General features: G+C 45.6%; 1 protein-coding gene across 6 annotated transcripts in view; it reads left to right on the forward strand.

Annotated features, from left to right (window-relative positions):
- The window catches only part of Art3 (ADP-ribosyltransferase 3), a 27,428-nt gene extending 15,316 nt beyond the window's left edge, over positions 1-12,112 (forward strand). The window contains exons 4-10 of one of the 6 annotated variants that reach the window (XM_005359501.3): positions 726-758; positions 1,944-1,976; positions 3,090-3,119; positions 6,664-6,696; positions 8,379-8,432; positions 9,418-9,450; positions 11,717-12,112. In XM_005359501.3, the coding sequence (XP_005359558.1) occupies positions 726-758; positions 1,944-1,976; positions 3,090-3,119; positions 6,664-6,696; positions 8,379-8,432; positions 9,418-9,450; positions 11,717-11,850 (350 nt within the window). In that variant the 3' untranslated portion in view covers positions 11,851-12,112. The remainder of the gene's footprint in view (positions 1-725; positions 759-1,943; positions 1,977-3,089; positions 3,120-6,663; positions 6,697-8,378; positions 8,433-9,417; positions 9,451-11,716) is intronic. The other 5 variants (XM_013350844.2, XM_013350846.2, XM_013350845.2 and 2 more) reach the window with 5 other exon arrangements.
- The last annotated feature ends 859 nt before the right edge of the window (positions 12,113-12,971 follow it).

Raw genomic sequence — 12,971 nt, forward strand, 5'->3', positions numbered from 1 at the left:
CCTGTGTTTACGGGGCACCTGGGCAGCCTTCCATGCCCTACACTGAAGTCTTCTGTTTTCTCGCTGACCCACTCTCCCACTCTTAGGCAGACGGGTAGAGTCCTGCCTCTCGCCTAGAGGAAGCCCCGGAGCATTGGCACTGCCGTGGCATCACCAGGGAGTGTCCAGAGCCATCAGAAGCACCACGTTAGATGCCACGCTCCTCTCCTCCCAGGAGCGGAGATGTTTTCACATACCCAAGTGTGTTTGGGAGACTGACAACTATCTTTTGATATGAAGCTGAGAATCTTTGCTCATTGTTAAAAGATCTTGAAAATATGTTTGAGCTAGCTCTTGTAAGGATAGGAATTGTCACATAGAAGGCTGGGTACTGCTTGTTATCTGCAGAGAGAATTCAGTTAGACAAGTACATTTCTCTGACGTTGGTAACTCACCAGATATAGACTAGAATGTAAAATGGCAGTCCCGTAAGGGCCTCAACCAATGGTCACTGTGTAATTTGTTAGTAAAATTGAACATCCAGAAGGTATGCGCTCTGTCAAAGTTCATACCATTGGTTCATGCCTGGTCTGTAAATACGAAAACCTATGTTTCTGAAATGTTGCCTCCCCACTAAAGTATGGCTCTGATAAGCTAGGCATTTACAGATTAGATTGCTGATAGCCACAGATCATTTGAAACTTACTAGGGTAGGTTATGTCTAAAATTTTATCTTTGTGTTTCAGGTCTAAAAAATGAAAAGTGTGTTAAAAACTCAGGTAAGACATGTTTAAATGATCGTCTCTGTCATGGGAATTTTGTTAATTTTTTTCCCCTCACAAGTATGGGTCAACCGCCACTATTGCCACCCCCGCCCCACGTCACGCTGTCAGCCATCATCCCTTAAGGCTAAAGTGTGCTTTTGGGAGTGGCTCTAAGTCCATTTGCTGCCCACAGAAACCAACGTTCAGGAATTGGGAGTTAATAGGAAGAAAACCAGGTTTATACACAAAGGTCAGCACCCTGAGAAATGGGGCAAACAGTTATTTTGGGGCTCATCTCAAGTATTGGAAGGGACTTTACAGCAAGGTGAGGCCATTTAAAGGTAGTTTTCTTGAGAATTGACAGTGTTGGCCAAAGGAGAATTACAGAACAATCTACACAGGGCCCTTTGCAAAGTGAGTCAGTCTGGGGTGGGCGGGGTGGTTAAAGACACACACTGTCATTGCTGCTTTCCCAGGGAGAGCTGCCCCTGCCTTCCTGGCTTCGCCTATGGCTGTTCTCTCAAACACTTCTTGTCCAGGGCAGGCTGGGTCCAAGCCGCTCTCACGTCCGCCTTACAGGAACTTCCGGACCGAGACTGGCGAGGCCCTTATAGCTTCAGCCATCTCCCACACGGCTCACGTGCACAGAGCCAGACTTTAAATGCCTGTTTTGGCATCTCAGGAAATAACATTTGGGAGAGGAATGGAGAGAGTGCGGCGTAAAAGAGAAAGAAGGCCTGGTGGGACCCAATGGGTGGTTTGAGCTGGGGGGGGGGGGGGGAAGGGGGGGGACAATGTAACGTCTAGTGGGAGGGTGGAGGGTGGAGGGTGGAGGATGGAGGAGGAACACCCGGGAAACTGACCTATGGCAGCTCAGCATCACCAGGGGCCCACAATGCTGTCAGAGTGAAGAATGCCTTCAACTAACACAAGCTGTCAGAGAACCGTTTGGAAGATTTCCTCCCTTAAATGCCTGAAAACAAGAGTCTGTTTCTAGCTGTCTTCCTGGCTAGCTTTTCTATACGTTCTTCTCTGGGTTAAAGAAAAAAAAAATCCATTATCTCCATATCTTTGAATTGAAATTTCATGTTTCTTGTAACCACGTAGGGCAGCTCGAGTCCTTATTATTAGTATTTAAAACAGGCTGACCTTGGATGGCATCTGGGCACAGTAACATGGATGAACACGTTTGTATTTCAGAATATATTGAACCGGTGTATATCTACAACCCCGGTGAGTATGGGCTTTTACAAACAGTCCAGCAAGCATATCTAATAGCTCTCTCCTGTGGGCAAATGCGCTTCCTACCCGAGTGAAGGTGGTAACTTGGCAGATCAGGAGGAGGAGGGAAACAGTGTGTTCTGGGAAATGCCCCCCTCCCCTGCGGTCACTCTGTAGCCCTCCCAGTAGCAAATGTTCTGGGGAGTAAGGGCAGGGGCACCCGCAGAGCTCACCCAGGGCCAGTCCACGGCTGGAATTAGCATAGGCGACGCCCACATTCAAGTGTAAGTTAATTCTCAGCGTCTGTGCCACTCCCAAGCCTGATATGTTCACAGAGCACACTCAGCCTAGTTGAGAACACAGGTTGAGTTAATTAGGGTTACCATATAGGAAACCAGAACTTGAAGCCATCTTGAAAGTGTGCTCTGAGATTTTACAGTGTGGCAGCTTCAAGTACAGCCAAGCACTGATGGTGAATTAGGCGGTGTTGGCAACAGTGAAGCCGTACAGCCTCCCCCTTGTGGGGTGTGGGAAGGGCCTGCTGAACAAAAGGCCAGCAGAAGACAGGGGTGCGGGGTAAAGCCCACTCTGGGAGGCGCCCTCCACAGTGCTGCTCTATCTCCTCTTCATCTAAAGTTGGTTTTGATCTAAACCAACAGGGGATTTGATTTTTCTGTTTCCACATGTGGAGACTCAGAGAACTCATTGTCTGTATTCAGGTTCTTGGTTTTGCATTGGGATTATTTCTCTTATTGAAGAGAAAAAAACCCTTGCCTTTAAAGGGGCGATGCCTTCTGTCCCCACAGAGGCAAAGCCACTGGCTCATGCCCTGAGGACTTGCCTATAACCCCACCTACTGGTCCTCTGTGGTCACAAATTCTGACCACTGCATAGGACCTCAGCCAGCTATTCAAAGAGACATTGTTTTCCTGCCCCATTGTTTTCGACACCTCAGGAGCCCAGTTCTGTGCTTTACCTCAGTGGAGGCCGTGGAGATGTGTCCAACATTGCCCACATACATAGAGACTCTAGGTGGCACTTGCATTCAGTGATGTGCCTTCTGGTCCCTGAGAGTTCTCTTGATCGCTCAGTAAAACTGATGCATTTTGCTTGTTTGTGATGTAGATCTGGAAGGGCAGAACCTGGAAGACTCTGGTAAGACACTCTCAAACTCTGGGACATAACATTTGCAAGCCGTGAGTGGGTGGGGAGAAGCCAGAGCTCGTCTTAGCTTACTAGTTCGATCCATCAGATTGAATTCTTTATAAAAACCACACAGGGGCTGGAGAGATGGCTCAGTTAAGAGCACTTCCAGAGGTCCTGAGTTCAATTCCCAGCATCCACGTGGTGGTTTACAACCACCTGTAATGAGATCTAGTGCCCTCTTCTGGCCTGCAGGCATGCATGCAGACAGACCACTGTATACTTATTAAATAAATAAATCTTTTTTTTAAACAAACAAACAAACAAACACAGCACTCCTGCCTGTAGTCATCCCAGAAAACAGAGGAGGGTTTTCTGGATCAAACTTGCATGATCCAGACCTGTTGACAAAACAAATATTTTCCTAAAATGCAGATTCTTTGTATGTGGATCCAGGTAACACGTGTACTCATGTCCACTTGATGAGGATGCTCCAAAGTAAAACTTACTCCAAAGTTCTTTAGAAAAGAAAGAGAAAAAGAAGTGTGGGCTGGAGAGATGGCTTGTGCTGTTTTAGAAAACCAGGTTCAGGTCCCAGCATTCAGAGTGGGTGGCTCACAATTACTGTCTGAAACTCCAGTTCAGTGGCTCTGAACAGATACCTGTGAGCAAGTGGAACACATACACCCTCTCAGGCACACATGTGCACATGGAAATACATGTTCTTCTGTGTGAGTGTGCATGTGTAAGCCCACATATATGTGAAAGCCTGCATGCATGTGAACATGTCTGTGGAGGCCAGAGGTTGATACTAGGTGTCTTCCTGTATACTGAGACAGGATCTCTCTCTGTGAACATGAAATCCTCTGTATACTGAGGCAGGATCTCTCCCTGTGAACATGAAGCTCTCTCTAGTCGTGTTTTGGGGATCCCCTGTCCCTACCTCCCCCCACAGGGATTACAGGCTGGCCATGACACCCGCCTGGCTCTTATGTGGTACCCAGGCTTGCACGGCAAGCACCTTATCCAAGCCATCTCCCCAGCTTTAAAGTTCCTCTTTCAAAGATGTTATTGTCTTCTAGGGCTAGGGTACAAAGTTCTCAAGTTACTGAAGAGATCATTGAACACTTTTCTATTTTCTTTTTTCCCATGGTGCCTCGAATCAAACCCTGGGCCCCCTGCAAGCTAGGTAAGCACACTTTTGTTGAGATACACCCCAGTCCCTGGGACAGATTTCCTAACGGGTGACCCAAGAGAATGTGTCATTAACCTCAAAAGTGACTCTACCTTTAACCCAGTTATAACTCGGAAACCAGGACGTAGAAACTCGAGTGTAGAACTGTAGCCTCAGCCACCGTGCTAGGCAAGTGCCTCACCCGAGCTATCTCCGCCCTCTTTGTACTTTAGTTTTGAACTTGAAGGCAGAGTCTGAGCTGAGCCTGATGCTGCTCACCTTTAACCCAGCAGGGACCGGCAGGTGTCTAGTATGAGTGTGAAGCGAGCCTGCTCTATATAGAGCTTCAGGTGGTAAGAGACCTGTCTTCAAAACAACAACACAAAACAAAAAACCAAACAAAAAAACAAACCTCAGACCGGGTCTGATTAGATTAGCTGATCTTGAACTCATTTTGTAGTTCAAGCCTTTAACCTTGCTCTGCCTTCTGAGTAGCTGGGATTTGCAGGCCTACACCCCAGGCCCCAGGCAATCCTACATTTCTTTAAAAGAGGCTCCAGTTGTGGACAAGCCATGACTCAGAGGCTCTGCTCAGCAGCTAACCAAGCTCAGGTGAGCGACAAGTGGCCAGAGACCCAAGGCATTATGTGGCACCCAGAGCACATTGTGACATTCCAATATAACCACTCATGTGGGCTGTGTACTATTAAATAATATTAACATTATTAAACACTAAACCTAGAAATTAGGCTTTAAAAAACATTTAAAGATACAAGAAAGCACTTATAATAATGTAAGAGTTGATGGTCTAGCTCACTAAGTAGAGTGCTGGCCTAGCATGTATGCAGACCTCCAGACACATACATACACACTGATGGTAATGTGAAAATCTATCCAAAGTCTCTGACAGTTTTCATTTTATATTGTATATGTATTTATGTGTGTGTGTGTAATATACATTATATATGTTTTATATGTTTTCTGGTCATATACGTAATACATGGTAATGGTAGAAATGAAAAATATCGAAAATTATTAAGGATTAAAAATTAAAAAGCTCAGATCACAGATATTAATTTGTAACATTTTTGGTATATTTACTTTGAATCTTTTTGCATATGTGTGTGTATCTTGTTTGTTTTTTTTTACTTTGGTTTTGGTTTTTGAGACAGGGTGTCTCTGTATAGCCCTTGCTATCTTGGGGCTAGCTCTGTAGACCAGGCTGGCCTCAATCTCAGAGATCTGCCTGCCTCTGCCTCTGCCTCCCCATCACCTGGCTATAATATCTTTTTCAAAAAAAAAAAAAAAAAAAAAAAAAAGATCATACTGGGGATCAAATCCCTCCACATTATGGGGCACCCACATGTAGCACACTCGTGAAGGTCAGAGGACAATTCGCAGAACTTGGTTCCCTTTTTACTACGTGGGTTCCAGAGACTCAGGTCAGCAGGCTGGGTGGCAAGCGTCTCTACCTGCTGAGCTGTCTTGCTGGCCCTGGACTGATGTACCTTTAATGAAGAATTGTGTGCGATTACCTGAAGTGCGATCCTGAGTGACGAGACATAGCTCTCACCATCAATTAAGCTTCGGTGGCTTAGTGAGTCTCCCCTTCTCTTGTATTTTGTCCCGTTGTTTCTCAAAGCTTTCACTAAAAAGAGCCCAATGTAAATCTACATTAATGTGGAAAATGGATATTTTGTATCATTTTGTAACTGGATCTCATGTAGCCCAGGCTAGCCTCCAACTTCCTATGTAGTAGAGAATGATCCTGAACTCTTGATCTTCCTGTCTCTACCTCTCAAAACTGGGATTCTAGACATTGGCCCCCATATTGATTCTACCCCCCTCCCCCCAAGAAAGTTCTTATTCTTAGCCTTAGAAATGACGAGCCAGGGGCTAACCTGGTAAATATATTCTTTCTTACTCCATCAGACTAGCTATCAGGTTATTAAGCCACTGTAGATGGCACAGATGTCACTTTTGAGTGGGTTTTTTAATGCTCTGTTCAGTGAACCAATATTTCAGATGCAATATTTTCCCATTAATCCTTACTTCTTATAAAATGCAAGCTCTATCTTTTGCATACTCAAAAACTCCAAAGTCAGACCTAATACCTACAGCGAGAGTGGGGCTACATCGTTTAAAAATGCTTCATTTAAAATGCTTCATTTAAAAATGGATGGACCACGTTAGGAAGCTAAACTTGGAGCAATGAGAACTAAATTATAGGTGCTCCTGAAATCTGGCTTATGGATTGGAATGCATATTGTTGCTGTGACACTTATGACTTCCGTATCTGAAGTTTGGAGGTGGGAGACAAAGGGGGAATGGTAGCAGTACCATTAACTGATAAACACCAACAGCATTTATTTCTGCCTTTAGGTAGGAAAAGCCTTGACTCCACTGGACTACCAGGTAAGGCTGTTTTCTCTTTACTCAGAGCTGGTCTGAGCATTAGGCGATGCCAGCATGGGATGATACTCAAAGGTTTTGCTTTAGCATCATGCCAGTTATCTCTACAGCTTTCTCTGGAGTAGACTGTGCCCACCATGCCTTCCCAGGATGCTGGGCACTGGCTCTGGGTGGGGCAGCCAGCTGTTTGGAACACAGCTCTCGGCCAGCTTGCTGGAACCTGGTTGCAGAGGGTCCAGGCCTTCTTGAAGTTCTGTAGACACTCTGCTGCTTGGACCGGCTGCATATCCAGGCTCAGGCTTCCTCTGGGCCCTGCAAGTAACAAAACACAGTACTCTGCTGGGGCAGGCACAGCTCAGTGAGGCGCTGTTCACAAGCTCCTCAAGTTTGCTGTGGATGACACAAAAGTCGGAAGCTACAGTGCAGCGGGACCTGGGGCTGGTGTCCAGTGCTCATGACCCCGGAGTCGGAAACGACCCAGGAGCAACCAGAGGCCGCTTAGATTCTTCTATTTAGGAAAGAATATTGCAGAACCTTTCCTTCTTCCTGGTAAGCCCGGTAGACACACTAGACGGCAGAACATGCCAGCACAGGATAGAGACATTGTCATCGTTACACGTGCCAGGTCCAGTAACTTGGCACACAGTCACATGTGAGTGAAGGACTTCTTCCTCGAGGCTTGCATTGCCTCGGTGACTTCCGCTGTATTTACCATGGCAGATGTCACCTGCCCTTCACAGCAGCCACGAAACATGTACTTTTAAAAGCAGGAGGGCTAGCCAGGGGCGAGTGTGATGAGAAATGGAGCTGGGACTCCAGGAAGATTGCTTAGAACTAAGTCCCTCGGCACTTCACGGTGATGGGGGGAGAACACAAGAGGCACATCTTATCATCTTGCTCAACAGTCACGATGCCTCTGTGGCTCGGAACTGTCACCTTTCAAATGTGACCACCTTGTCATAGCAACTTCACAGGAGCAGTAATTGGTAAGGAGTATGAAACCACAGCCAATGCTTAACAGCCCTTCCTCTGGGTTCATAGAGCCATTTACGAGATTTTTTTCCAGTATATTGTTAATTATGGGCATGGTCATCTGTTTAAATGTTTAATTATTCACTTAATTATTTCGTGGGATTGAACCTAGGCTTATCCATGCTTGGTGAGTACTCTACCACTGAGCTACATGCCTAGATTTAGCATGTGCTAAACCACATCCATGGTTCTGACCATTGTTGGTCACTGCTGTCTTAAGACAGTAGGCCGCGTAGAAATAGCATGTCAAAGTTAACTTATAAAACAGACACAAAAAGCAGGTCTAGCAGCTCTTTTGGACTGATCCAGAGTGGCAGTGTCCCCCTTACATGACTTCCGTTCTTTGGGCCTAAGTTTGCACAGTGCTCTTCGGGGTCTTCAGTCTAATCTGTGGCTACCTGAAAAGCAGCTTCTGGCTGAGTGTGGAGAACTAATGGGGGCTGTGTAGAAAGACCCGGCATTGCGTTCCCCTCTGCCTCTGGTAACTTTGTGTAAATAACTTCACTTATCCGAGCACCCGCCATAGTAAGGCACGAATGACTCCACCTTGCAGGGCTGAGGATCTGATGTCACAAACTATCTGACAGTAGTCAAATAGTAAATAGGAGCTGCCATTTTTATTAACTAAAAAAAATTTTTTTTTTTAAATTTAGGAATTAAAGTGCTAGAACCAGATGAAGATCCTCTCTGGATGGATAATAAACCTGGTAATTCTTGATGGTTGGGAGGCTCATGGAATTCTAAGTTCTTTAACATCATCATTCAGATAGCTCAGGATCTGGGGGAAGGCATCTGGGCTGTAGTTCCTGACACATCATCCTGATGTTAGAAGGGGGAACGGCTGAGAACTTGCTTCTGTGTGAGCAGGTTGTTAAAGCCTAGAAGAGGCCAGGTGGCCTGTGCTGGACAGCGGTGTCCAGCTGTACTTTTATTCCAAAGCAAATCAGGAGCTATAGGGTATAGATGCAAGAATACACTATGGAGCGTGGGTATGAGAATTTCATGGCACACCCTGCAGGACCAGCCTTTCTGTGGCATGCCTTCTCTTCAACTGGTTTTGTGCCCCTCCTGGAAAGCTGTGTGTAGTGCAGGCCTTTAAAGGCCAGGCTCATCTAATCCAGCAAGGTAGATCAGGAACCTGGTGAGGGCAGACAGCCAGACTGATACCATGGACCCCTAAATTATGGAAGTGTGGGTACCAGTATTCCAAGGCTAGCCACACACTGGTGGCAGGACAGCTCAATCAGATGTCAAAGTTAGACATTGACCTCACGGATGCATTAGCTGATTCTCCAGGCACATCGAACCTCAGAAGGCGCAGATACCTGGTGCATTCTTGACGTGCTGGCTCTGCCCAGTAGGATAATAGTGTGGTGCTGTGCTCCCATGATGCACTGGCACTCAGTAAGTGGGAGACGGGGCGGCTTGTACTGGGAATCTAAGTTCAATATATAGAAAAAAGGTTGGTAAACAGACTTCACATTTATTCTAATGAAAACACACACTCATGGGGGAAATTTCTCAGAGAGCAGATGTGTCAGAGCCTTCTTTAACCTCACATATGCCTCCGGACCAGTTTCCCTTGGCCCCAGGCCCACTCCCAAGGGAGAAGCAGCTTGCTCCAACTTAATGAGATCTTTCATGTCAGGAGAAGTGTATAATGTAGTAACTCAGAATCTCTTTATGTTCTAGAAGACAAGCGTCAAGGAAATGCTGACAATCCTAGTAAGAAATACCTCCTATTCTTTGGACGATAAATGCTCAAATATAAAAATGTTAATTTTTTTCTCATTAAAAGCTGACAGTTAGCCGGGCGGTGGTGGCGCACGCCTTTAATCCCAGCACTCGGGAAGCAGAGGCAGGTGGATCTCTTGTGAGTTCGAGACCAGCCTGGTCTACAAAGGGAGTTCCAGGATAGGCTCCAAAGCTACAGAGAAACCCTGTCTCGAAAAAACAAACAAACAAACAAAAAAAACAAAACAAAAAAAAACCCAAAACAACAACAACAACAAAAAACCAGACAGTTGCAGGCATGTACATGCATGCCTAAGATGCCCCCACCCATCAGTCTCCTTTACATAGGCACTTGTCTAGAGACTCTAGATAGAACATTGTTTTCTCAAGCAGTCCTTTTTCAAATCAAATATTTCATGAAGCCTTCACAGCACCCTGTGTAGTAATGAGGGCCGGCTTGTTGGGGTTTCTGTCCCACCCAGCACCCTACAGCCGGCAAGCCCCAAAGAAAATCACAGAGATCTCCACAAGTTATAAAACGGATTGGTCCATTAGCTCAGTCTTATTAGCTCTTGTAGCTTATATTAACCCATTATTATCTATGTTAGCCACGTGGCTCAGTACCTTTCAGCCAGGCAGGTTATAACTTGCTTCTCAGTGGTCTGGGCTGGGATGGGAGGAATGGGCTTCCTCCTTCCCAGAATTCTGTTCTCATCGTCCTGCCTCTACTTCCTGTCTGGTTGACCTGCCTGTACTTCCTGCCTGGCCAATCAGCGTTTATTTAAAACATGATTGACAGAATACAGAAAATTCTCCCGCACCAACCCTGAAATAAGATCCACAATAAGATGTACCTTAGCTATACAAGAATTGGATGCTCTGACTGTATTTTATAGTTATATGCAGTTATATTTGCAGTAAGATGCACCTTACCTATACAAGAATTGGCATGCTTTGACTGTGTTTTATAGTTATATGATCAATGCATAAATGCTAAATTCATAAACATATTCTTTATGAAAATTTGGGTTGGAGCGTACTGGAAGCTGTTCCATAAAAGATCAAAGTGAAATAGCAGACAGTAGATACTGTTTAGTGTTAATTAAAACTATCAGAACAGCAGGCGGTGGCGGCGGCACAGTCCTTTAATCCCAGCACTTGGGAGGCAGAGGCAGGAGGAGCTCTGTGAGTTTCAGGACAGCCTGGTCTACAGAGTGAGTTCCTGGACAGCCAGAGCCACACAGAGAAATCCTATCTCGAAAAGAACCAATTAGAAAATACTTGGTTTCTATGGCTGGCCGCTTGATTGTGTGAGTGCTGGATTTATATGTCAGGCGGCACACACGAAGACTGCAGAGGGTGGCTTCATGCTTAGCTGTTGAAGACTATCCTAAGCATTTCAGCTCTACCCCTAACAGTGGCAGAGCTAGCACCTGACTTCAGCCATCAGCACCGCAGTCTACCCTGGACAGCATCTAGGTGCCTCTCAGGTGCAGTACCGGCTACTTGAGAGCCACTCCCCTGCAGAGCATCCTGATGCATGAGTGAGCTGCCAATCCACTTCTAGCCACGTGACTGGCATGTCCGCAACTCTGGCGAGCAAACTTATATGAAGCCCTAACAAACAGCCATTTCTCTTGGCTTCGTGTATTATGAAACCTGACTGGTCTCATACACATCCCAGTTGGAGAAACCCTGAGAACTCCCCCTTCCCTATGCAGTCTGCTTAAACCAAAGTGTAAGCTTGTTCCCCAGGTTTAAAGTGGAGTAAACAAGCTAGATTTCTCCAAAGCCATGTAGTGGAGGAAGCTTTTTTGCCAGTATAGGCTGTGTTTTAAAAATGCAGTTGTATCCAGCTGTAACTGGCGTCTGTATGAATGTACACACACTGTTATTTGAAAGGAGACACTTGAGGTAAACTTTACACAATGTATGATCTAATGCACACAGGAAGAGAACATTGCTAAAAAATTCTGGTATACTTGAGCAAGAAATAATTGTCTCGGTTGCCTATATAGATCTGAAAACCCTGTGAAATCTGAGAAAAAAACAAAACCAAGATCAGTATGCCCTGATGATACCTATAGAAATTTAGCCTAAAACTTCGAAGCTGCACGCATGTGCAACAAGTACCTGATAGGTATCTCAGTAGGCGTCTGACTCAGCTGCTGCTGTCCACACGGCTGTGCTATCTGTACAGGTGGAGGATACTCCGTGCACACCAGTGACGTGTCCATGACTGTGTTCTCTTTAACAGCTCTGGGTCCCGCGCCTGCACCAGGCCCCCGGAGCCACCCTTCGGCATCTTCTGGCAGAATGCTCCTCCCGTCAGTCACGGCATCCACTGCGCTCATTGTCACGTCTGCTGTATGCATCTTCACTGCTCTCTAGCTCGAAATCACACCTTAATGTTTATTTGGAAGACGCTATGGAGATCCCACAGGAGGCCAAGAGAAAAGGTGTCTTTCTCACTTGGGCAGACACACTGTAAAATAAGAACTGTATATTCGTTCCCTGGCTCACTTAGTTAAAAAGCTGGTCCAGACAGTGTCAGAGAATTAACTCATTTCTGTTTTAAGTTTTGGATTGCAAAAACCCCAAAGCTGTATACTTTTGATTGGATTCAATAAAAGTTATAAGTTTATTAAATGTTTTCCTGTAGAATCTCTGGATATTAAAAGACCATTACTAATGTGGCTAACATGAATTTAATGCCAGAATCAAAATCTGAATGATACTTGTTTCTCTCTGAAGAACAAAACTATAAATAAAGAGGTAGACAGAGATGGCAGGCTCTTGTTCCCAGGAGACAAAGCAGTAGAGAACTGTAGGCAGGAAAAGGCCACTTGGGTATCCCTTCCTTCCAACAGGGAGCTGTTACTTTGCTTCTGTGTATCTGTCTTCTGTCTTTCCTCCTGACCAAACGTGCTTACATGAAAGGTGAGATGCGATCCTTGGTCAGCTATCCACCGCTCAGTGGTCACCGTTTAAGTCTATGGAAGGCACACAGAGCACCAGACACTTCTTTATACACTTGGCTCCAAAGACGGCAATGGACCAATCTTTTGAGCCAAAGTGAAAACAAACGCATGCAAAGAAAACCTTCTCCCAAAGCCACTAGCATCTCAACAAGCAGGAAATAAGATGTGTGGAGCAAACAGCAGGCAGGCAGGCAGGCATGGCGCTAGAGTAGTGGCTTAATGGCTCATACCTGATACACAAGTCGCAGGCAGAGAGAGAGAGAGGGCTAGACTGGGCGTGGCATGGGTATTTTAAACCTCCAAACCCATTTCCAGTGATTTACTTCCTCCAACAATGCCACACCCACTCCAAGGCCACACCTCCTAATCCTTCCCAAACAATTTTACCAACTGGAGACGAAGCAGTCAAGTCAAGTCTATGGCAGCTATTCTCATTAAAGCCATCACAACACGTAAAAGGGGTGAAATGGTAAGCTACATGTCTCATATGCTTACATGTGTGTAGATACAGGCATTTAGATTCTCTACCAA

Source organism: Microtus ochrogaster, linkage group LG1 (assembly GCF_000317375.1).
Source record: "Microtus ochrogaster isolate Prairie Vole_2 linkage group LG1, MicOch1.0, whole genome shotgun sequence".
NCBI classification, from domain to species: domain Eukaryota; kingdom Metazoa; phylum Chordata; class Mammalia; order Rodentia; family Cricetidae; genus Microtus; species Microtus ochrogaster.